This window comes from Periplaneta americana, chromosome 11 (genome assembly GCF_040183065.1).
Source record: "Periplaneta americana isolate PAMFEO1 chromosome 11, P.americana_PAMFEO1_priV1, whole genome shotgun sequence".
In the NCBI taxonomy this organism is placed as follows: domain Eukaryota; kingdom Metazoa; phylum Arthropoda; class Insecta; order Blattodea; family Blattidae; genus Periplaneta; species Periplaneta americana.
Window position 1 is genome coordinate 103,510,023 of NC_091127.1, and position 27,145 is coordinate 103,537,167.

General features: G+C 36.5%; 1 protein-coding gene across 11 annotated transcripts in view; it reads left to right on the plus strand.

Annotated features, from left to right (window-relative positions):
* LOC138709217 (uro-adherence factor A-like) overlaps positions 1 to 27,145 on the plus strand; it is a 1,183,483-nt gene that overhangs the window by 946,477 nt on the left and 209,861 nt on the right. For all 11 annotated transcript variants that reach the window (XM_069839807.1, XM_069839810.1, XM_069839808.1 and 8 more), the window contains one exon: positions 11,217 to 11,354. In XM_069839807.1, coding sequence (XP_069695908.1) covers positions 11,217 to 11,354 — 138 coding nt within the window. The remainder of the gene's footprint in view (positions 1 to 11,216; positions 11,355 to 27,145) is intronic.

Sequence of the window (27,145 nt, forward strand, 5' to 3'; positions counted from 1 at the left end):
AAGTATTATATGGTATTCTTATTGAATTTGGTATTCCCAAGAAACTAGTTCGATTAATTAAAATGTGTCTCAATGAAACATACAGCAGAGTCCATATAGGTCAGTTTCTATCTGATGCTTTTCCAATTCACTGCGGGCTAAAGCAGGGAGGTGCACTATCACCTTTACTTTTTAACTTCGCTTTAGAATATGCCATTAGGAAAGTTCAGGATAACAGAGAGGGTTTGGAATTGAACGGGTTACATCAGCTTCTTGTCTATGCGGATGACGTGAATATGTTAGGAGAAAATCTATAAACGATTAGGGAAAACACGGAAATTTTACTTGAAGCAAGTAAAGCGATCGGTTTGGAAGTAAATCCTGAAAAGACAAAGTATATGATTATGTCTCGTGACCAGAATATTGTACGAAATGGAAATGTAAAAATTGGAGATTTATCCTTCGAAGGGGTGGAAAAAATTAATATCTTGGAGCAACAGTAACAAATATAAATGACACTCGGGAGGAAATTAAACGCAGAATAAATATGGGAAATGCGTGTTATTATTCGGTTGAGAAGCTTTTATCATCTAGTCTGCTGTCAAAAAATCTGAAAGTTATAATTTATAAAACAGTTATATTACCGGTTGTTCTGTATGGTTGTGAAACTTGGACTCTTACTCTGAGAGAGGAACATAGGTTAAGGGTGTTTGAGAATAAGGTGCTTAGGAAAATATTTGGGGCTAAGCGGGATGAAGTTACAAGAGAATGGAGAAAGTTACACAACGCAGAACTGCACGCATTGTATTCTTCACCTGACATAATTAGGAACATTAAATCCAGACGTTTGAGATGGGCAGGGCATGTGGCACGTATGGGCGAATCCAGAAATGCATATAGAGTGTTAGTTGGGAGACCGGAGGGAAAAAGACCTTTGGGGAGGCCGAGACGTAGATGGGAGGATAATATTAAAATGGATTTGAGGGAGGTGGGATATGATGATAGAGACTGGATTAATCTTGCACAGGATAGGGACCGATGGCGGGCTTATGTGAGGGCGGCAATGAACCTTCGGGTTCCTTAAAAGCCATTTGTGTAAGTAAGAGTGGTTTGTTGTAAGCGAAGGTTTTTTAAACATAATACATATGTACACTGGGATTACTAGACGTCGACTTTTTTTAACGGTTTCATTTGAAGTTTGTGTGGTACCATAAAAAAGACATTTAAATTGTAAGTAACCTTCATAATAGGCCTACAGCTATGTATTAAAAATTCAGTAAGGAACAGTTAAAAATTAGATTCAGTTCACAAAAAAAAAAAAAAAAAAAAAAAAAAAAAAAAAAAAAAAAAAAAAAAAAAATATCAGCTTTTGAAAGGATTAGAGGGGAATTTGTAGTTTAAGAAAGAGAGATTTTTTATTATTTGTTCATTTGATAATTATTCATGTATCATCTAAATCCCGTGGTCATTTTTGTGCTCATGTCGTTGCGAGAGTGAGTATCTTCTATAAAAAATCTTTGTCCATAGAATGCCCTAATTAATGATTATTCACATCCAACTCGGGCTCTAACAGAATATAATCGTCCCTTTCTACAGATCGATGAGTAATCAAAGAGCCAATTGGCTGGTCTCCTGATCTGAGAAAATCATCGAAGAGCCAATTGGCTATTACCGTTAAGGTAATTAATTGCTAAGCGTTCGAATCTTCAAACAGCCAAATTGACTATTACCTTTTCGTTGCCTAGATTCTACCACTTCTCCTCCTAATTGGTACCATCGCGTTTCTAACTTCTCTTGGTGAGCTCACTGTACTTCTCCCCCTCCACCCCCGTATGTTGTAGCTAATAAGTTACGTCCATTTTTGGCTTTCCTCCTCGAAATTTTCTAGATCTCCTTCAGTGGAGCGGCGAAACCCGAAGTGAGACAAGTGGCCAACAGGCTTGGAGCTCATATATTCAGTTTTCACAGCCCCAACTCCCTTGCAAGGACATGTTTTCACGTACCTTTAAAGTTTCTCCTCCCATTTCCCCCTCTCATTCCTCCATTAATTCATTTACCCTTAATTTTGATAGAAATATGTTACGTTTCCTCATTTTCGTAATTCGGTAATGCAGTAGGCTATCCCAATGGATACATCTGTTTCTAATGAGGAAGTTATATGCCCTCAAGTGACAACGTGTTTTAGTTTCGTATTATTAGTATTGTATTGTTTATGATTTTGTTTATGAAAAATTTTAGATAAGGGCGCAAATAGGCAATGTAGCTGACGCGCCCTTTTTAAAACCAACTAACTAACTAACTGCTCTCAACGAAGGACACTTGTTGCCCAGGCAACACCACTCTCTTCATATGTGAAACTTGTTGCTTTTAACAGCCGCGTCTATGGCTCAGCGTTAGCATGCTGGTCTTCTCTCTTTGCGGTCCAGGTTCGATTCCCGGCCATGTCGTGATGGATTTTTTTTTATTTAGCTAGTAGGCAAAGTGAGTACAAATTAAAATTACACAACAAAAATGTTTCTAGCCACTACCGTAAGAGCCAGGCTCGTGTACGGTGTGGTCTTAGTCAATAATATAACTTAAAATTTACAAAGACAGTTTACTAAATACACTAATTAGCTTAATTCAAACCGATAATTAACACACAAGAGCAAAAAAAGAAAAAGAAAAAGAAAAAGAAAAAAAACATTTTATATAAATTGACAATCACACAGAAGCCAGTGATATTCAATAAAACATGAATATAGATAGAAATAAAAAGATAAAGAATACACACATTTAATAATAAGCATTTTATCTGTAGGTTTTTCTGTTTTGGCTTTTTTTCATTTGTTAACTCATGCATTATTTAAGGCATTATTATTTATGTGTGCTGGTATGGTAATTCATGTTATAAGGGATTCTCAAGATATTCGTTTTAGCCTATAGATAATTTGTTCTTTCAAACACCGTTAACTTCGACATGTTTATCTATTTCTAATTTTGCTGTGTTAATATTACAGTATATATCATGAATAATTTTATAATTTTTTTCAAACGGTTCAATTTTAAAATATTTCAAATTTTGAAAGTGGTTTGTAACTTTATTATAAAGTCTTGGACCGAAACTAGCACCATGTTTAAGGGAATTTGTGGTGGTAAATGCTGATTCTGATAGAGGAAGGATTGAACTCCGGGCCCTGGGACTTGTCAGTACTCGTCTGGGGACGAGACCTGGCTCTGTCAGAGCTGAGGCAGGATGACCCACTTGTCAGCATCAAATTCACGAATACCATCCGGACCACTGCCGGAATGGAACAATCTTCCATGTATACACAATGGGCCAATGTTAGCCTAGTTGCATGAATCCATTTCGGATCCGGCCCTCGAAGAGGTAGCCAGCCTGTATTACTTTAACCATTCTTACTTTACAGTAGTGATTAACTGTACCTCCAAGATTATATGGATTTCAGGATTGAGAAGTAAAAATTATTGCGTAATGTACGTATTTTATTGTAAGCCTATGTACTGATATATCTGAATGAAATGAATAATTGGATACATTTTTATATGTATATACTTTCTGGGTATTGTGAATATATTTGTTTTTGTAAATTTATTAATAAAACTGTATGAGTGATGAAGTGAATGAAATATGTTTATGCATATTATGTTCATGTGTATATGTAGTGTCTCTGCGTGATACGTTTCTTGATCTGTGTAAGATTGCATGTTTATTTGTGTCTGTACATCATTGATGTATTGTATATTTGATTGATTACTTCTGTTTTTACTAGATTGCTTGTATGTTTACTTGATCGTATATTTCAAATTATATGTTTATATATTCTATAGATTGTATGTTTATTTGATCGTGTATTTCAAAGATGATTGTTTGTTTTTATGTTTCATAGATCGTATGTTTTATTGATGATAGGGCCTAGCTTGTATAACTCGTTGCACGAATGACTGCCGATTTTGAGAGAGGCATTGGCGCTGCGTTATACGATACGATCCAGTGTTTGTGCTTTAGTTCGCCTACTAGCCGCCGGCAATCATTCGTGCAATGTGTAATACGTTTCATAGATTTTATTTGTTTGTGTGTTTCAATTATTGCTTGTATGAGCAATTGAATTGATTGATTTGTGATATGTTTTGACATTCGATTTATCATTGATGTGTTGACGTATGACCATTTATTTTTATTGTTATAAGCCTTGAATTTGCAATATTATGATTTGCATAGTGTGAGCCTTTCTGGGAAGTGTATTTAACGTAGGTGGTAGAGTTAGTGATTCACTGTAATTTCTACAACTGATGCGTTTGATAGGAAAGGCGAATAACCGACGCTTCAGTTTATTTTCTATATTACTATGTGACTCTCTAAGCTCAGAAGTTGTAGTCCTAAAACTAGCGTCGTTTTATTTTACTGTCGGATGTATGATGTTTTCAACACTTACTAGAGATGCACAAAAATAACCGGTTATTTTGATATGGTTAACCGGTTAAATACCGGTTACTTTTGCTTGCCGGTTTAAACTGATAACCGGTTATTTTCATTAATAACCGAACGACCGGTTATTTTTTAAAATACACATCGAATCAAAATGTACTTTTAATTTATCTCAAATTCAATGCCAGTCTTCTTATTACTTTGTACTCTTATGTAATCAACCCTGTATACAAATTGTCTCGTGTACCATTCCTATATGGGGTATGGGTTACTCTTTAGGTACCACAGTTGCCTATAGATTGTAAAATAAGATTCAACTTCAAATCATTGTCAATAATATACGCCTGCCTATCTTAATCGTTGAATTTGTCTGATTGGCTTATGATTTATATCTGCAGGTATTGGAGCGATTAAAATGGCGATAAACTCTATTTTTTCTTCTAATGGTATATATTGATATTTCATAACATTGTCCCATTAGTTCTCTAGTTTTCTAATAGCGATCACTTTCATAGGTGGACTTCAGGGATGGACATTGTCGTAGATGTTCCTGTCCATACGGCGAGGATCTCTGACTTCAGTATTTATTGGTTATAGGCGAATAGATTGCTCATCGAAATGCATAATGATGAAGACTATATTAATTGTAAAAATAACGCAAATGGTGTTATTTTTTATTTATCTCAATGTGAGTAAAGTAATTAATAAAGGGTTATGAAATTTCATTTAGTTATTTTTTGTATTTTGCTTATGGACGTCATTGATGTTCTTCAGCATCTAATGGTGTTCTTTTAATTATCTTCTGGTTAGTTTACAATTGATTCCAAATAACTTCTCACTTTGTTTTTATAATTTGCTGACTTTAAAATGTTAAAAAAAATAATGACCGGAAAATAACCGGTTGTTTTTTTATCGGTTAACTTCCTTCAGATTAAATTAATTTTAAGCTAACCGGTTTACCTATAGCCGGTTATTTTCGAATAACCTCTCATCCCTAACACTTCCGAGACAATCATTTATTGCTGTTACAATATGATTTACAATATTCAGTACACAATTTAAATATGGTCAGTGAAAAATATAACATGGAAATTAATATTGAAAAAACGAAAATCATGTCATTTTCTGGGAAATTCCCTGTACCAAGAAAATCTATTTGAATAATAAAATAATATAAAGAGTAAATACTTTCACTTATCTTGGCTATACACTATCACCTTATGATGAAGTAGATATTGCTGAAAAATATGTAAATATAATAAAATATTTGGGGATCATTAATAAAATCATGAAACCTTCACTAGTACAAAGACACACGAGAATAGGTTTGTATAAAACCTCAGCACAGCCAGTATTAAGCTATGGTAGTGAAGCGTGGACTGTGAAGAATAAAGATGTCAGTAGAGTAACAGCAAGTGAGATTAGGTTCATGAGAACAACAGCTGGATATACTCGCTGGGATCATGAAAAAATTAGGACATAATTCAAGAACTTCAAATAGAACCCATTATGCAGTTCATCAGTAAATATCAACTTCAGTGGATGGGTCATCTCGAACAAATGGATCGATGCAGAATTCCAAAAGCACTGTTTCATTACCATCCGCATAACAAAAGATCTCTAGGTCGTCCGAAGAAGAGATGCACTGAAAATTCTACTTTGAGACCGTAAGCCACTCAGCCTAATATTTGTTAGGAAGACGACGACAATATGATAACTTTGTGATAACTTGTGACGAGGTTTCAGCCTTACATAATATCAAATAATTCAGACTCTTGTTAATATTACACTTCAAGTAAATTTTATTGGTCTCTTCATATTTTCTCAATTATGTTGTCTGACTTTTACGTGCCATATTAATGTGAATTCGAAAAGAAAGCTCTGAAGTGTCGGAAGTTTTTGCTTCCAGAGTGTTGATTTCCATGCGTGAAAATATGAAAGGACTCCAAAATCCAGACTGACCTTGGAGTTGTAACATCGCATCAGAAAGCAAACGTGACGTGAGCTGAATCGCTAATGACCGTTTTAATGCCGGATAATTGCTGGAGAGAGACGGTTATGTTGTCATACCAACTGCGATTACAGAACCACAGGAAGTGACAGTGAAAGGTAGAAACACCTCTATGTTCTGAGATGGCTGGCATGAATTCTTACGTTTGGAAGAGATCTGCTATACTTAACGGCTGGTTTCACCAACTTTCATCAGATTTCGCTTGATAAAATGTCAAATTACCAACAGTTTATGTTTATAAACATAACTATTTTATTAGTGCAACAAATGAAAGTCAGTCTTTCCTCTATAGCAAGGAATAATAGTAGGTGCCAAATCTAGGGACTCGTGTAGGACTATTTAAAAAAAAAACTACAAATAATGTCCATGGCTTGTCAGTATATTTTTCATTAATAATCTTCCTTGTATGTAATCGTGAAAATTTTGTAAATAATTCAAAGTTTATAGCATAAATACGCGTCAAAAAATGACTTTCATACTCCATCGGCAAGTCTATCGTGCTATCAAAAAGGTGTGCGTTATATGGCAGTAAGAATTTTTAATACCCTCCCTATTGATATAAAAAATGAAACTCAAAACATAAGATTACTTAGGGCCAAATTAAAGAAGTACTTAATTTCTGACGCCTTCTATTCTGTAGGCGAATTCATGACATTCAACAACGCTTCATGAAATTGATACTAAAACTTTGTGTTGTACTAGTAGACTATATTGTAAACCTCTTCTGTATATATTTCAACAAGGCTGTGATTATAAATTAAGACTTTATAGTAGTATTAAGTTTTTTGACTTGTTCCATATTCTAGCTGTGAAGCAATGTACGAATACCTTGGAATGTTAATAAATGCAATACAATATAATATTCAAATCATGTATAAATTTTATTTACGCGATTTTCAAATGTAACGCATAGTTGCATAGCTCTGAAAGTTATAATTTATGGTTGTGAAACTTAGACTCTCACTTTGAAAGAGGAACATAGGTTAAGGGTGTTTGAGAATAAGGTGCTTAGGAAAATATTTGGGGCTGAGGGATGAAGTTACAGGAGAATGGAGAAAGTTACACAGCACAGAACTGCACGCATTGTATTCTTCACCTGACATAATTAGGAACATTAAATCCAGATGTTTGAGATGGGCAGGGCATGTAGCACGTATGGGCGAATCCAGAAATGCATATAGAGTGTTAGTTGGGAGGCCGGAGGGAAAAAGACCCTTAGGGAGGCCGAGACGTAGATGGGAAGATAATATTAAAATGGATTTGAGGGAGGTGGGATATGATGGTACAGACTGGATTAATCTTGCTCAGGATAGGGACCAATGGCGGGCTTATGTGAGAGCGGCAATGAACCTTCGGGTTCCTTAAAAGCCAGTAAGTAATTAAGTAACGCATAGTTGCAACTAAAATTGAATGAGGAGATTTTAGACAAAAAGTTCAGACACGTTACCAAACCTTGTATTTAAAAAATAATTTTTTTAATGGGAGCAAAATATCTTTGTGACTGTTGTTGCAAGAGTTACAACATCATCTAGAACATTTTTAAATAACACCGTTAATAAAATCTTAAAGAGCATATTTTTATGCAATATTTCACTTGTTTTATACAGAAGCACTATGGTTATGGTTACTATGGTAACAATTTAATCATTGTTACATTTTGTTAGTCCTTAGGTCGGTTTATCCAAGTAACGTTCAATTTGGCTAAAATGTTAAATTAACAGCGGTTTATTTTTAACCTTTTCTTAATGTACGAGTATTTTCCATTTCTTCAAGACAATTTTGTTTAAAACAACCAACACTTAATTATAACATTTGTTAGCACTATTTTAGCTACTCAAGAGCAATTGGTAATGATTTTTCTCTTGTTAGATAATTTTTGATTGGCTGAAATTATTAATTAAATTCTGTGTTGTAGAATAATTTGTGAAACATGCATAAAATCACAACCAATGATAGTAGGTCATGATCCACAAAAGTAAGTCGACAAATGAAAGTTGCAGGTAATTACTGCTGAATAAAAATAAATTATAAAGTAAGGTTATGGTCCTAGTGCTAAAATATGACTTTCTGTTACGAACAGTCTCAGAATTATGACCACCAGGTAGCCATATAGGGATGTGGGTATAATCAACTGTACCCAGGAAAATTCTTTTTCATAAAAAAATTCTGTAATCATTTTTTCTGCTTGAGATCTACATGGAAATTGTCTCAAAGAAGAAATTGTTGCTGAAAGTAATGCCTCCTATTTATTTTCGTAAAAATTACAACAGATTCAGAGAACATAATAACACAGTTCAATAGAGAAAGGTTTCAGCTACATACAGTTATTTTTTCACATAGTCACCACATTCGTTATACACTTTTGCCAGCGATAAACAAGAGCCTGTATGCCTATATGTTCATTAAAAAGTGTGTATGTCTTCTGGCATCAAATCCCATAATCATCAAGTTCTGAATTATCTCATTTTCTGTTAAGAATATCTTGTTTTATGTCGATTTCATCGCTAAAACTTACGAATTCATTACGTCAAAGACTAAGAAAATGTATCAACAATTAAATTGTTACCATAGTAATCGTAACCATAGTGCTTCTGTATAAAACAAATATGGACTATGGAATAAAAAATGTGCTCTTTCAGATGATATTAAAAGAACTAAAATTTTAATTTTGTTTTCGGTGACGTCAGATCTCGTAAATCAATAGTCGCAAAAATATTTTTTGTTTCATTAAAGTATTCCTCCCTAAATACAACGTTCGATGTGTGAGTCCTCTCATTCAATTTTAATTGCAATATACTATTTTTGAAATTTCCCTGTGTAACCCAGATACAGTAACTTGGTATTAAGTGATCATTTACTAAGGGTCGATTTCATTAACAAATGTTAAAAATGCACTAACACGTTGTTTGTTAACACGTGCTAAAATTTTAACAATTGCATTATCATTTTCATACATTTGAGTTCCACCAACAATTTGCAATTAGCTAATATTTTATTAACTCCAATGAAAAATAGGAATAGTATGAATCAGAGAGGCCGTGCCAGAACCAAAGCTTTTGTGAATGTGTTTCACGCGCTTAACAAAGTGAAAACTAATGTAATATTACGATCTCTTTGTCATTATTATTTAATTTGTTACTGAAAATGATCCGCGAAATTGACAGTATCGAAAGTCCAGTCAGGCTAAAAAATATAATATATCTATAATAAAGAAACATCTTTGTTAGCGGAATTGGTAACCAAATGCAAAGTTAATGTGGAATGGAAGAAAACGGACGGTGCGGAAATCAATTTCAAAGATGACGCGGATGATGGGGATTACAGGAGTAAATGAATTCAATTGCCAGCGAAAGAACTTTCTAAGCAACGTAACATTTTGCGGCACTTCAGTTGATGGAAACGTTACAGAAGTACCCTCGTCTCATTCTCGCTATCTATAGCATTACAAACTTTTATTCACTGTTGCTTTAGATCAGAGCTTCACAGAGTGCACTGCACTGCGCAATACACTTTGCACGTGCATTAACAAGACGATACTGAGGGGTGTCGGTGCAAACTGTACACGTGACTGCGAAATAAATAAATGTATGTTACATATTTATTTACAACTTTTGTTTTTATTAAATAATATCTGACAGGAAGTGTGTTGAGGTAACTTGAATGTTATTTTTATTGACAGAAACATAACACTTAACATAAAACATAGCCTATTGATGTTTCTTTCGTTGTTTTTTTGCGATGATACCAGTTATAAAAGGATCAATAGTACGACTGACAGAAACCCTGAAAATATAGTTTAATTTAGCATCTGAAATACTCGACCGAAATTTTGTTTTCGTGTATTTGAGGACAGAAAAAAATCGTTCACTTATACAAGTTGAGTAAAACTTAAAGTAAACAAAGTTAAGCTCCGTTCAGTGATCGATAACACACAATTATCTTTACATCTTGTGCCAGCTCAAGATTTTATTCATCTTAATGTAGCCTAACCAAACATAACAAACGTATTTTTATTTATCTAAACAACACTATTCTGAAGATTAGAACAAAAGAAGATTGATCGCTAATCTGTTTAACCTTTCGACTCAGCCACCGCCATCTAGTTCCGCCCCCTAGACTTACTGCAATAATCGCGGAAGATGTATTTGGATACTTCACAGTACTCTTTACCTCGTTGCACCGTGCATTGCACTGTTGCACGGCTATTTGCGCGCGTGTAATTTTGAGCATTTGTGAAGCCCTGCTTTAGATGCTTCAACATCATCCTCTGTTAGTTACTCACAAGAACCCAGTGACGTAAAATTTTAGTGTAATTAATACCTGTAACATGGGAGAGAGAGGCATATTTCTGTTGTGTATTATAACCTCTAGCAAATTTTGTCTACGGTACTATTGTATGTTCATGACAGCAGCTTTCGAGAGTCTGTGCCTCAGTAAAAATTCGTCCTGATGTACTGCCCTACAGTCGGGGTAACTGCAATTCCTGTACTTCTCTACAGATGAGGAAATTACAGCTAAGCTAGTATGAGAATTTTAAGGCATATGACTGGATACAGAGATATATAAAAATTACAAATTGCTGACTTAATATTAGATACCACGTACACATATACAAGGAATTGTTTAGGACATCTTAAGGTAATGTGCTAAGATTGTATTCCCAAAATAAACTTCATCGCAACCAAATAATAAACTACAAGTTTATATGTTTTAACACTTGATGTTGTGATCATGTCGATGATGGGATTAATTAAGTGAAGCAAAGTTTACTTACAGTACTTGTGATGTGTGTTACAGGCGGAACTTCTGGACGCGTTGAGGCGTCGAAGAGGCAGGGGGGATTGCACCAGTGAAGATGACGAGGATTTGGGTCTGCCACATAGCCCCTGCAATTCTCCCACCACTGCAGATGTGCTGCTTGAAAAGGGGCTCAAGGTAAGGAAACGGTTCATTGTGTTATCCGTATCCTGCATGGTCTTCAGTGAGTACTGTAATTGTGGTGGATTTCCTTGAGTAATCTATGCGAAATTATAGAAAAGTGAATTCGTTTCATTCCTTACTTACGGTGCAACATTTAAATATAAGAAAAATAAGACATTTACACCATAAAAGTAGGCTAGCAGCTTTCTGTCCTATTTTTGCCAACCATGAATGATGAATATTTATATAGTGATCGTTTACTTCCCTGTGTTCTGTTATCATAACATCATACGGAGAGTCACTGTGCAAGTTCGTGTACAGAAACTTACGTAGACGGGAGCGCTCCCTGCAACCCATGCTTACGTGAGTAGACGACGCCTGGAACGTGATGCACTATATGTTACTAACAACCGAGTGGGAAGCGGAAAGCAGAGAAGTGGGGGGAAAGTAGCTATACTGTTCTCCAACCAGGAGATCATCTGTGAAAGGAATGTGCTTACTATTGCCTCATCTATTGGAACGAAGTAGATAAATAATATTACCGTTATAATGCCAGTTTAAAAACCATGCGCTCTCCTGCATATGTTATTTCCTGTATGAAGAGATTATAAGACCAGGAGATTAACTGTGATCTAATTTTGTAACTAGGGTAGTATCAATATTTCTGTATCAATGTTATGGTTTGTGCTGTGAGAGCTAGCCAATAGAGATAAGAGTACCCACGTGTGTGACCATATGACATCTTATGACATCAACATTCATTCACAGCATTACCCCCCTTCGTCTCATCCGGCGGAGACTTTCTCGTGGTTGGAGCACAATAGTTAGATGTGGAACTCGTGATGCAGTCGAAATTTCTCTCCGTCCAGCTACACTCCTGTCTGGTACTGTTGCAGGATGAGAAAGAAAAAACGATTACCTTGTGCCGAGTAATCTGAAATTGTTGACCCATAGGCTGCGAGAACACAACTGTATGGCATAAAACAGTGTGACTTTCTAACGCTTTTGAAAAGGAGATTAAATAATTTGAATTTTAATGTCTCACATGAGATATGCATGTAGTTTCTTCAGTGCAAATACAATATTCATATACAAGATTATGTGAAGAAACGCGTGCCTTACACAAGAGTGATTGTGGCGATTTTGTTTTTACAAAAGTAGCCTAATTTATTTTGTCGTGTGTCACTTTATTTATTTCTATTTATTTTATTATATATATATATTTTTTTTTTTGCGTACCGAATGCTCTGAATGTTTGCCATCGCCATAATGAAAATGGTGGAACCATATTATGTCTTGGTTATGTTCTTATATTTGAAGTAGTCGACTCTCGTTATTCACGAGAAAATTAATTGTTAAATGTTATGTCTACTACGGATAAAATTTACTATAATGCCCAAAAGAAATCAGCGAAGAAGGCGAAACAACAAAAATCATCAGTGAAGGTTTTGCTAATTGTTTCCGGGATTGTATAAGGAAGTCTCGACATGTCTCACACGACTAAGGATCTTACCTAGTAACAGCTCCGGTCCCCCGCGTATAGGGAATTAGAAGTGTGGACACTTTTCGTCGGTACCTTTGATGTAACAGGACTGATTTCAATTACCTTCAAACCAGCCTGAGCGTGAGATTCTGCTTTTTCCCTAGAGTTGGCATTGACATCGCATCAGTTACAGTCGACACAGCGAAATATAACAGACATACATTTAATACATCTAGGTACATTATGTACTCAAATAAAATAAATTGGACCGATGAAATAATAAATTCGTCATTATCTTATCTAGAGTTCCTTTATAATGAAAGTTCAGACGTTGACCCCATCAACAATTAAAATATGTAATGATTTGATAGCGCTGAAAATGGAAAAACAAAACTCCTATGAGAAGTAAAACCATATGCCTATATATTGTATACAAATATTAAACGAATTTGATACATCATTTTATAATATATTATATTATTTTATAATATAATTTATTATATATAAAACAAAAAATTATTATTGCAACTAGTTTATCACTGAGAAATAAGGAGAAGCTGTTAACTTGAATTTATTTGAAGTAAAGCGTTACTGGATTATGCAATAAGGTAGGCGATGTTTGGATCCTGTGTCTGAACTCTTATATACAATTATTAGTCGCTCTCGTTAGCGCAGTTGCTGTAGCGCTGGTCTTCTATGCTCGAGGTTGCGGGTTCGATTCCGGCCGAGGTCGATGGCATTTAAGTGTGTTTTAATGCGACAGGCTCATGTCAGTAGATTTACTGGCATGTAAAAGAAATCCTGCGGGAAAATATTCCGGCACACCGGCGACGCTGATATAACCTCTGCAGTTGTGAGCAACGTTAAATAAACCATAATTTAAATTTTCAGTTATTATCTTAGGTGTGCTCGATTACACTAACCTCTAGCGCTAAATGCCGGCGCACAGAGAAACAAAACAGGAAAATTCGCTGTGTCCATTCTATATAATCCCTATTCGCTGCGGTCCCCAGCGACACCTTCCTCTTTCTTTCTTCTTCATCTTTTCTTTATAAAGTACCCTCTTCGACGACATCGTTCCCATAACAGTGAAGAAATGAAATCAGAAGTGGAGCAGTATTTTTAAGCGAGTCTATGTATTTTTATCGTAGTGGCCATCGAGAAGTGCAGCAAGAGAGAGTACTGTATAGAAGGAGTAATCTTGCAGAAATAAATTTATTTCACTTTTGTGGGAGTATATACACTTCTTGATAGTTCCTTGTATAGTACGGGTTAGTTAAGGAACTGAATCCTGTAATCGTGAAAGTAGAGTTCTTCAGAATCTATGGTCCGTATAATTTGTCGACACACTTAACGTATTAGGAGCTACGTAATATGGTTTTGTAAACTATGAAAAATATGATACATTAAAGGTTTTGGAAATACTCAGTTATGTACATAATTAATGGCATCACTGATGAGTTGTATCCTTGTGACAGGGTTAATTTATTGGTTTTCATGACAATGGAATAACACCCTTTCTCTATATTCACTCTCCGTAGTCAGTTTTTAAGTTACGTTATTCCTGTTTCAGTTACATTAGATGTACAGGGTTGTTTCCGACCTCTGATAACGAATTTGAATGACGTGCGTCAGGAGTCACACGACAGCTGAACTGTGGCGCGAGTAGTGAGTGATCTCTAATCAGAGTGCACGGCGTCTCATAGCAGAAATTCCCAAGAAAATCGAGCCTTTTTGGGAGGGGTACATTACGACCCTTTCCAATGCCAAGTACAGTGAAGTGAAAATAAAAGAAGTCTGCAGTAAACGAGGTTTCGTTATTTCCAAGAAAAACATCTTCTGTGTACTTAATAAGATTGGTAAAGCTCGAATGGAATTAATTTGTATCATCTCGTGGGGTGCTGCGACTTGTGACGGGGGGTGGATTTGCTTGCTTTTTCCACTCTGGAATTAATCCCATCCGAGCTTTGCCAGTCTTATTAGGTACACACAAGATGCCTTTCTTGGAAACAACGAACCACGTGTTTTGCAGGCACCTATGATTTTCACGTAACTGTACTTGGCATTGGAAAGGTTGTTATGTATCCCTCCGAAAAAGGCTTGATTTTCTTGGGCATTGCTACCGTGATACACCGTGCACTCTGATTATGAAATCACTCACAACTGGTCTGTCATCTCTTACCGCAATTCAGCTGTCGGTGTGATTCCTGACGCACATGACGTCATTCAAATTCGTTATCAGAGATCGGAAACAACCCTGTACTATCAGATTCATGACTTCATTCTCTTAGAATAGAAGTTATGAACTGTTACTTAACTCAGCTTGGCAACAAATGCTGTTAATTTCGCGATTTCTTCTTTCATTAGGAAGTCATTCGTCGATAACAACTTTTAAGGTACTTCACTCCTACTGTAGATAGTATCCAACGATGTTCTTAATCTAGAATTTTCACTAGTTAGTTCTAAGTTATCTTACTCCTCCTTAATTTAGTTTAACAACTAACAAGTAAACCTTCAGGTGGGGTAAAAAACAAAGACTTGCCTTTATTACCATTCGATTAAGCATTAAAACCAATGCAAAATACGTAAATTTTACAACTCGAACGCAGTGAACACCAGAGATCGCGACCAATGAAGATCAAGTTGACATGGGCTACTTAGATTGCAAACAACTATACCATGTAGCAATGCTAGACGCATGAGCGAAGACAGTACTCCTATAGACGCGCTGTCAGCTAGTTTGTACTTCGCAGTTTATTGTGTAATGTTATGTGCAGTGAGCTGAAGATGAACCCAGTGAATATAGTGATTAAAATTCTGGATAAACTAAAAGAAGAGGGTTATAAGGAGACAGACTGTGAAATGTCGCAGAAGGAACTTGAAATTGTTGATGATATATATGACTTATTAAAGAGTTATGAATCGGAAGCAGTTGAAGAAAGTCATACTCTGGACATTGATGAAAATGAACCACGAAATGATGATAATGACATGCCTCATGTACGAGAATGGGAGACTGAAAAAACAAATACTACATCAGAAGAGGAATCAAGTACTTCACAAAGTTCCGGTTCTCAATATGCTCCGTCCCCTCCCAAAACATCCCGAGTCATTGACTTTCAAGAAAAATGTTAGGTAATAGAGTATTGGATTCTGCCAGTTGTACCGACAAACAAAAAGAAAGAGTTTAACCATAGGTCATGGAGCAGTATGAAACATAAATTTACATGGTTAACACACGAAAGTCAACTCTACAAAATGAAGCACTCTGTCGAACAACAAAACGATGTTATGAATAAAATTAAAGAAGTGCACCTAAGAACATTTGAGGAATTCTGTCTGCGGCGGCCGTCAAATGAAATTGTAAAAGAAAAGAATTGCACTGACAACAGCTCGTGATTTATTAGGCATAGATCAGAAATACTTCAACGCAAGTCCTACTTGGTTGCATCGCTTTAAAACGCATTATAAGATTGTCAGCCGCAAAATAACATCATATGTAACAAAGCGTCAGGTACGCGACAAGACAGCTCTTGAACAATCAATCCAAACCTTCAGACGTGAGTGCGCACCACTTATGGACATGTACGATGATGATCATGTGTTTAATGCCGACGAATGTGGGTTCCATAAGGAAATGCCTTTCGGCAGAACATTAGAACGTCAAGGAACCAGTAAATGTATGGTGTCGTGCAATCCAAAGGGGCAACTACACATTCCTACACTATAATGCCGGTGGTTTCTAAAGCTGGAAAACTGATGCCAAAGTTACTACTGATTCTCCAAGAACCGAAATGTATAAGTGCAAGAGTTGCGGAACGCATTTTCCAGAGTGACAACATTGTACTAAAATGGACGTCGTCGGGAAAAATGACCAAAGAAATATGGATAGAATTTTTACGAGAAATATTCCTCCCTAATTCTGCAACACGCAATCTTCTCCTGTTAGACTCATATGGTGTCCACTGCAACGAAAATACAATTAAACAACTGTTAGAAGAAGGGGATTATGGTCTTGAAAAACTAGTAGTGAAAATCATACCACCAAATACGACTTATGAGTTGCAACCTTTGGACAGGTACTTTTTTAGAATGTACAAGCATATGATTCGACACATTTCTCATAATGTAGATTTTGATGATTCATCTGATACATTACAACAACGCAACAATATACTGAAACTACAGCCGCTTGTTTACCAGCAGTTTCTTTCTCCACGATTCCAACAGGCGCATGGGTATGGTTGGGCGTTAGCTGGATTGGGATCCAGAAGTGGACAACGTTTTCAAAACACTACAGAGTACTCTATTCGAAATGTACAAGGAATATGTACGATTTGTGCAAAATCAGCCTTTATAAAGTGCGGGTGGTGTACTGACAATTTGTGTTTTCAACATTTTTTTGTTAGCTATCACTGTTGTGCGACATATGTTTCTGGATAAAAAAAAATCAGATTTTGGAATACGATGCATTAAGTAACATGATGACCACATCATCGTTTTCCTTCTTATGCAGTAATCGCTAGTTGAAGATATGTTTTCGTGCTGCTTGAAATCTCGTATTCTGCGCTGTGTATCGTACTTGATAATTGCAGTCGAGATACGAAATTTTAGGATTATTCATATTTTATTATGCTGATTCCAAAAATATAAGTTTCATTTTCATTGTTTTTTTACCTCAGGTGAAGGTTTACTTGTAAGTGGCTTTTGTAATTATTTTACTTTTACAGCAGGTAGCTTGACAACATCGATTCAAGACTCCCTTTCCATCCAGAATTTTATTATCTCATTTTCCCATTTAATCCACGTCCTTAATTTTGTGCTCCTCATAAGTTGCAAAACATTTTACATCCTACAATTATTTTGTTTGCCAAGTCGCTTAGTATTATATGGTATTATCACAGTCTAGTATATACAGTCACGAAGCTCAATACGTAGTAAATATGCATCCATAGATAGTTGCTAATCACTAGGACCACTAATATCGCCTCATTAGACCCAATGCGAAATAGTACCGGCACAGTCTATTGTTCCTAGCACCCTCACAACTCAAGCTTCGTGACTGTTTATACGTACTAGAGTGTGGTATTATTATGGCCGATTTTCAATTTCACTCCCGAGCTGGAATGACAGCTTCTCCAACGCAAGCGTGAAGCAGGTGACCTAACTGGTTGCACCGTATAGGCCTAGATGTTATACTCGTAGTTACTGGTATACTGAGGAGAAGCTGTTTGGTTTCAGTATGTTCTTTACGTTAATTTGAGTGTGGAGAAGCTAAGAGTTACATATTGTTCTGGTATACATTGCATTGAACATATTTTAACGAAAGGCGCATAATGTGCATAACAATTTTGCATCTTAGCGATATGCGAATTAATAAAATTTGAAATAATATTTCATACACTTAAAAAGTTATTTAGGGTTAGGTTAGGTCACGGTGGCTACGGGCGAGTTAGGACGACTCTTTGCACGTCGGCCATACTGAGGCCTATTGTGCACACCGAATGTTACGGGATGAATGAGGATGAGGGTGTACCAGCCCACCGGCCGCATGTGACCCCTCATCCGCTCAACCAATGGGGGTCCTACCCTTCCCAACTCTACGTTCATACCGCTAAGGTGACCAAGCAGAATAGGATCCATTCCAACGTGTCGAAGCGCCCTTGGAAGTGTTCTTAAGGAATTAATCCTGGCAGAGATATTGCGGAAGACTGGGAACTCAGTAACAGTTGTAGAGAGGACGCCCCCTCCTGTTAACGGATGAAGACATGCGTCTTGACCTGACTATGGCTATTAAATGAGATGAGAAAGATGAATGATGAATGTCTAAATTCCTTTTCTACACGGGGAAGGGAAAATGGACCGTGGAAATGAAAATTCTAACCACGGAAAAACCACAGTCAGGTTGGTCGGTCCGAGAATTGATCCACGGACCTCCCGAATGAAAGTCCCATGCGATACGCAACTCGCTCGGTAAAATTTATTTAACTTGACATTTTCTTCTGCGCTCCGACGTGTGTTCGATTCCCGCTTGGGCTGATTACCTGGTTGAGTTTTCTCCAACCGTAATGCGAATGTCAGGTAACCTATTGCGAATCCTCGGTCGTATCTCGCCAAATACCATCTCGCTATCACCAATTACATCGACGCTAAATAACGTAGTAGTTAATACAGCATCGTTAAATAATTAATTAAAAATATAAACTGGTATATATATATATATATATATATATATATATATATATATATATATATATTTTTTGTAAATTCCCTTATAACTTTGTGAATTTTGCCATGCTCTACGTATGTATGTATGTATGTAGAGTGTGTATGTATGTATATGTGTATGTATGTATAAGTGTATGTATGTATCCAATAATGAAACGACAAAACGTTACAGAGTTTGCGTCTGTAATCGAACAAAGGACTCGTTTAGAAAACGATCACATTATCCTAATTGTAATGTTCGTCATAAACACATTTCTTAATCACCCTATTTCGGTAGTCTCTTTTCGAATCAACGGCCAGTAGCTGTGCTTTTACTTCATAATTCAATATTTATATAAATCAGCGTGCTTCTGTAACTACAGAAGAGGGCCTTTGAGTTACACACAACCCCCACACAGAGCTGAGGCTTCGTTTGTGTTGTTATCGGACTTCAAAGAGTACAGAAGTGGAGGAATACGAGTATTTGGCTGTTATATCGATTTTCATACAATTGTAATAAAATGTAAGTATTAAGACAGTGAAGTTCGAAGAAACTGATTTTATAAATTGAAACTGCTATGATAAAGACAGTAAAAATATAATGAAACATTTATCCACAGTCAAAATGATCCCTAGTAAACAAAATGGTGATATTAGATGATGCGTTCGCTTTCATTATTCACATCATAACGATAACGTAACTACTATATTAAGTAAAAACCACATCCTCCATCGCATTCTTATGGAATCTCTCTTCTCCAAATTTCAAATATCCACTGCATAGTCGACCTGGTTGGCGAGCTGGTATAGCGCTGACCTTCTATGCCCAAGGTTGCGGGTTCAAACCCGGGCCAGGTCAATGGCATTTAAGTGTGCTTAAATGCGACAGGCTCATATCATGTTTCTGTCCAATTCTTTCAATTCTAGTCTCCCATGTTATACGTGGTCTTCCTCTTCCATATCTTCCTTCCACTCGCATTTCAAAAACCTGTTTTGCTTTCCTTTCTTCTCCCATTCTTTTAACATGGCCATACCACTACAATTGGCGTTCCTCCAGCACCATGCTCATTGCTTTCCTCTGTCCAGCCTCTTCTCGGATTCTTTCCGTCACTCTATTTAAATATTTCAAAACTCAAATGTATGACTGTACGACACCACGAAGGTAGACAGTGCGTAGATCAGCAGCTGAGTCAGTTTACTGCGAATTTTTTATGGTAGTGGGTGGTTGAGATTTTACTGTCCACGACCCAGCAGCGGGTGTGTCGGGGTTACACATGTTTATTATTGCAGGGGGGGACGGAATGGATCTGTAAAATGAAAACGAAAATGTTAATTCAGCTTTCTTCAGTCATTAGTTTAAATGGAAACCCCTCTTAAGACATTCTATGTATCTGAGTCCTCTCCGAACTAGTTTCTTAAGCGTAAACACATTTTGATTAGTGTATGGTGATCATCGTTTGATTAACTATTGGATCTGATGTTGCTACTGGGACATTGATTTTGTTTATAGTTGACTGTGTGTCACTGTACGGCGTGTGCTGTAAGAAGTACTGCCAGTTGCTTCTGAGTCGGAGTGCGGGAATTGCGGAGAGGAGAAGTACAAATTCAACAATAAGAGACTAACATACCTTCGACGGTAACACTGAACAACAAGAATATTGCTCCGAATTAAAACAATGTGTCTCTTATGGTTTGGTGTGCGCTGAATCCGAAAATGCATCGCCTTTCATTCTATCTTATAAGCAGGCTTCGAGACTTCGGACCCAATAGAGCAGATCAGTGGGAAATCCGCATAACGGCGTATTGAGTATAGTGGTAAAGCGTACAGTGGGTTGGGGTACTGTAGAATGGATGCCAACAAATACGCAAAGGAAAACGCTCTGGATTTGAAGGTTCTGACGAATAATTTGGTTTTCATACAAACTGTGTCTGAAACTATTACACGGTTAGAAAAGTCAGAGCAAGAGACACCGGAAGCCCTCAAATTAATTTAGAAAATGATGCAGAGAATTAATGAGACATCAAGTACACCGGTTACTGAACGCGTAAAACAGAAATGGAAATCAATTTTATATAAAAATAACGGATATGGAACATTGTGTAACTTAAACAGAAAATTAGTGGACATAGAGTCACCCGAGAATGAAGGACGTCTCTTAGAGACTAAAGTGATGATAGGTTTTTTCGTTTTGCTCCCATCGCGTCATGCGACGTAGAGCGCAGCTTTCTACAGTACAAACTTTGGCAGATAACCGAAAAAGATTTACGTTAGAGACACTGAAAATGTATCTTGTAGTACATTGCATTTCGGTACTGTAACTGCACTTCCTAAAGACGACCAATAGGATAAATGAAAAAATTAAAATTGATACATGCTTATTTCCACCATTAACACTGTGTATAATTAAACACAAATGCTTATAAAAGACAGGAGAATAAATGCTTTTCACATTTTTTTGACATTATCATTGTGTAATGTATATTTACTTCCAGAATGTACATATGTATGTTTCCCCATACTACCGTACTCTAATCTAAATAGCAACGTTGTTACCTCATCACATCTCTATCTACCTGCAGCGAGTCAACAACCTATAGTGCATGCACAGTAAACTTATTGTATCGGGTACAAAGTCTCGAAGCCTGCTTATAATGTTTTTAAGGTATACTATGGCTTCACTTTTCGATAAGCGCTCTCCCAGGAAATATCTGGCGCGGGTTGGAAGTTAAAAACCAAAACAAAAGCTAATGCATTTTGTGAGTTTATGACTAATTTCCAGTTTATTATGGTTGTTGGCGTGTTCTTTTGTACTTCTAATAAATAAACAAACAGATATTGGTATCTTCTATTCAATAAATATCATAACAGTTCAGAGTGAGGTCTACGCAATGAACAAACAAGGGTGTTGTTTTCAGTATTCAGAAGGAAAGTTTACCATTTTGAGTGAAGGCAAATTAAAAGAGGGCATTGTCATCGGTCCACAAAGTCACAAAGCTATGGCTGACTCTTTATTTGAGGAAAAACTGTCCGTTACAGAAAAAATGGCATGGAGCGCTTTCAAAGATGTTTGCTCAAATTTCCTTGGAAATTCTAGGGCAGACAACTACATACAACTTGTTGTAGAAACCATGTCAAGTGCATATGAAAAATGGGGCGTAATATGTCTCTCAAAATACATTTTTTACATTCTCATTTGGAATTCTTTCCTCCTAACCTTGGAGCGGTAAGCGACAAGCATGGGTAAAGATTTAATCAAGAAATATCTGAAATGGAAAGGCGATTATAAAGGAAGATCATCATCCAGCATGCTTGCAGACTATTGTTGGTTCCTTGTAAAAGGCATTTCCGGGCCTGGTTATAAACAAATGTCATCCAGAAAATTATTTTAAATGTAAGTTCAAATTCCGAGATTTTTCTCATTATACACATGAAATGTTTTTATTGTTGTGTTTTAAACTATGTAACATCATTTTTGTGTCCAGTACACATTTTTAAAGTGTTATGAGGTATTTTGCATCCCTAGTGTGTTGTAATTTTACCAGTAGCAGTGAAAAATTAAAAAAAAAAAAAGTTGTTCATAAAAAATTCAATTTTCCCCGAAAAATAGTACCTGATGGGACAATTTGGATTTTAAATTCAGATTTAGGACACATATTCTTAATATTCACCTATTTTTATTTCGGAGCAAGACAAAAAGTAAACATTTGTTGTTCAGTGGAATCAAATCTTGGTGAATTTATGCACATACATATAATGTTGAACTGTAACTTACATATTTTCTGTTTGTGTTTTCTCGATAAAAGTTACATAGACGAATTACAGTATAAGAGACTACTGATCTTGATGGAAATACGTAGGCCTACATATGAGAAGCTAATTTCCAAAATATACGAACTCCAAAAAATTCGAAAATGAGATATGTGATACCACTTTTTGGAACCACACTCTATAAGAAGGTGAAATCAATGGCTGAAAAAGCGTACCATATACCTATCCATGTTAAATTATATCTTAAAATCTTGCTTTAATTGCAAAAAGTACCAAATCCCCGCAGATTTTTCTGCCAAAAGATGCCACATCCGTTCAGCCATTCGCCTGCTTCACTTGATGCATGATAACGGTTGCTCCTTAGGAGCATAATGATTTATTTCGCGTGACGAAAATTTCATATCTTAACTGTCGATTTTCAGTAGGTAAATTAGTAGGAAATAACGCAAGTTTCTGCAACATTTTGAAAAAAAAAAAAATACTGAAAATATAGGCTATGTGTATTGCATCTTTTTTATAGAGGAGCACCTGCTTGTGAACATAAGCAATTTTTAAAAGGAGAGAAGTTTGAGAATAGGTCTATTTTAAATCTATGTAAACAAGTTCCATGTCAAAATTATATTAATGAAGCTAAGAAAAGGGATGTAATCCATCTTATAAGAGAAATGGGATATACTTTATAGTACAGTCTTAGAAAAAGTTTTGTCGCACAGATACTTTGTAAGTGCCAGAAAGGAAGCAGTGCCCATGATCAAGCATACAACGGAACAAAACTAACTTTATTGCCTCAACTAGTACTTCTCTTATGAACCAGGTCGCACTTCCTCTGATCATGCGCACTGCCTTCTTTCTCTGACTTACGAAGTATCTTTGCGACAAACCTTTTTCTTAAGACTACACATCAGTTGACTTACTTTGGTCAAGGTACAAATCTACCTTCCAGGTAAAGTTCCCTGTGAAGCAAACTTGAATAATTTCAAGGGAAAAATTGTTCCGGGGCCGGGTTTCGATCCCGGGACCTTTGACTTAACGCACCAACGCTCTTACCAACTGAGCTACCCAGGAATTTCACCCGACACCGTCTCAATTTTTCCCTTTATGTTCATATAACTCGAGTGGGCTGACAAGACGCCAGAAACCCACATTCTAGTGCACACAAACTCTGTGTGACTTGAAATTGTGTTTATATAGAGCTCACTCTGTAGACGGACCGTTCCCTCCTTTTGACACTCTTAGGCCTTTGGCATGTAGCCGCTGTATGCGTAATTTGTATTAAATGGGACCAAATACTGGGATCATGATGATGACGTCGACGACGACGGCAACGATGATGATGATGATGATGATGATGATGATGATGATGATGATGATGATGATGATGGCCTTCATCCCAGACATCTGGACTGCATTTCTCGAAAGCACTTTTTGAGTTCCCGTTAACGTTCATGTTTATGGGTGAGATTCTCGTTGATACTCGTATAACTCACATCGATGCGAGGGCCGCCATTCATCTCGATAGGTCGATAACGAGCTGTGTTCGTGAGAGGAGGCAACGTGTGTTTCATCAGATGTGCGTGTCCATTGTGTAATGAAAGCACTTCCGTGTTACGCATTCTACCGGGTGGCTCAGAGGTACGTACTCTCTAGAGATTCCTTCTGTTGATACGCTGTTTATGGTTTACAGCTCGTTAGTACTATATATACAAAGTTTCGTAGGGAAGGTGACTATTCCACGATGAAGTTGTAAATGCAGTACATGTTGCTAGTTAACGTTCCTCCTTTGGCAAGGAAAGTATTAGTCATTGTTTTCTAATTGTCGATGACGAAGTATAAAAATGAGTTACGGTATCATTTCATAAGGGGTGCGCGGTAGCGGGCCCGGTTAAGGCGTTGCGCAGCTGAACAGTTTCAGGTTCAATTCTCGATGGGATCATGGATTTTCTTCATTGAACTAAACTTCCCGGCTTCACTATGTTCCTGAAGTTTATTCAGCTCTAAGGTAATGGGTTCCAGGGCCGTACGAATATCGGAAGTCCCAAATTCAGTGTTTAATATCCAAGGGGTGTATTCCTTGGCTAATTGGATATCGATTTAAAGGGAAAATTTAAGAAATGTCATAGTTTCGATTTTATTACTTTGTTATTCCCAAGAGTCTATAGAATCTTCTCACTTAGTTGTCACTTCTTGTTTTGTGTTTCAGCCATTTCAATTTTAAAGAGCTGCTTATTTAATGGCTGTAGTCGGGCAGTCCCACTATTAGAATAATTTGTACGAAAATCTGTCTGTCTACTCATAACTCTGTGTAATTTTTTATTGGTTGCATGATCACACGGGATATCTGTTAAAACTGTGGCTGCCTAGAATTGATCTGAAGGCCACTACGTAAACATATTTTTCCTTTCATGCGTTCAGGAATACTTTAAAACAGCGGTGACCAAACTGGGTATCGTGATTACATCATGTAATCAAAGACATTCATACTGGTAAGAGGAGTTTCCTGTACATTGCTCTCTGCCTTGCTCACGTATTATTATTATTATTATTATTATTATTATTATTATTATTATTATTATTATTATTATTATTACCATTATTATTTATCAGAAAGTATTACTATAATTCTTATAGGCTATACGTGCCTCAATATATAGACCTACATCTTCCCTTGAATGATAAAATAATTACTACGCTATATCTCCATTTTAATTTCTTTTTTTAATCTTTTGATGACTATTATCAGTTATTTACTAGTTATTGATTAATAATAATAATAATAATAATAATAATAATAATAATACTGATAGCTTTATCAGTACTAGCAGCAGCAGTAGTAGTAGTAGTCGTGGTGGTGGTGGTGGTGGTGGTGGTGGTGGTGGTGGTGGTGGTGGTGGTGGTGGTAAATATAGAGAAACTGGTTGAATATTACGTGCTAGTGTAGTAATGAAGTGAGCTGTTAAACTCCAAGAACTGAAATCAGCCTTCAGTCATCGTCATGAAGAGAAAGATGACATAAATAAATGTAAGGAAGCCAGCTATCTAGTGGCGAACGAAATAGCTCTTTGTCTTAAGCCTTCCAACGAAGGAGAGTTTTATAAAAGTGTAATGATCAAGGTGGCTGAAATAATTTGTCTAATGAAAGTTGTTAATTAATTTTGAAAAAACTGCGCATTTCTCGACTAAATATCCAGAAGAGAATTCAAAAAGTTTCTGATTTGTCTTCATTGAGGAATATTAAAAAAAAAAAAAAAGCAAGAAGATTTGTATATATTTTTATTGGCTCTTGATGACAGTAGTGACATTACTGATACAGCAAAGCTTGCTATTTTTATTCGCGACGTTAATGAAGAACTCAGTGTTAGTGCACGAACCACCACTGGTTGTAGTTTTCATACCAAGTACCTCTCCCTCGTCTCCTTACTTCTTAGACTGTCTCTTGCTTGTAATCACTGCCGTTCGAGTTTTGGTCACCGCTGGTGTAACTGCTGCGCAGGCCGTGGTCAAACTCCGGTAACCATGACTGAATCCGTGAGAACGCAGAGATCTCTGACGAACACGACAAGAAAGAAAGTAGAAGTAAAACGTGAAACAGAAAATATCTTGAAAGACCGATGCATATAAAAACTCTAAAATATTACCATCATTGTTGTTTCTGTGTTTTCTTCACTGAAAGCAATTGGCTCTTTCCTCATTCCGGCATTAACCTTGCGAAGATTTTCAACACTGTTAGGAAGTGACATGTAGCGCGATGGACTCCCCAGTCATGTGGTCAGCGTGGGACAAGACCATCTCTTGAAATAACAAAATACAACAAATATTCATTAAGTGTGGGAAGGAAATGAATGGAAGCAAGGTCCGCTAGGTTGGTTGTAAATAGTGTCATTTGAATCACAGATGGTTCGTTCTCCTACTGCACATTCTGTCTTGCCTCTTGTTTCACACTCCCACGCTCCGATCGTCGCATTTTATCGGTTCTGGAAGGAGTTGCCGAGTACGGGCAGTCAGCGAACAGCTGTATGTACTGTTAGTGTTTGTACTAGCTGTACCTGGGTGCACCTGCCAGCAACGAGTGTCAATGAAACAAAAGACAGTAACGGTCCGAAGTTGAATTCCTCAGCATCCATTCATTGTGAAATGTTCTGGATCACAAGAGCTCTGCGTTGTAATAATAATAATAATAATAATAATAATAATAATAATAATAATAATAATAATAATAATAATAATACCGTTTAGATAACACTGGTCCTGAAATTTGCTCTAAAATTCTCAAATTTTTATGGATAAGTACGTTCACAGAAACCATATTTTGGAGAGAAAAGATGAGCTTCGCAATACTTTTGGACTTAT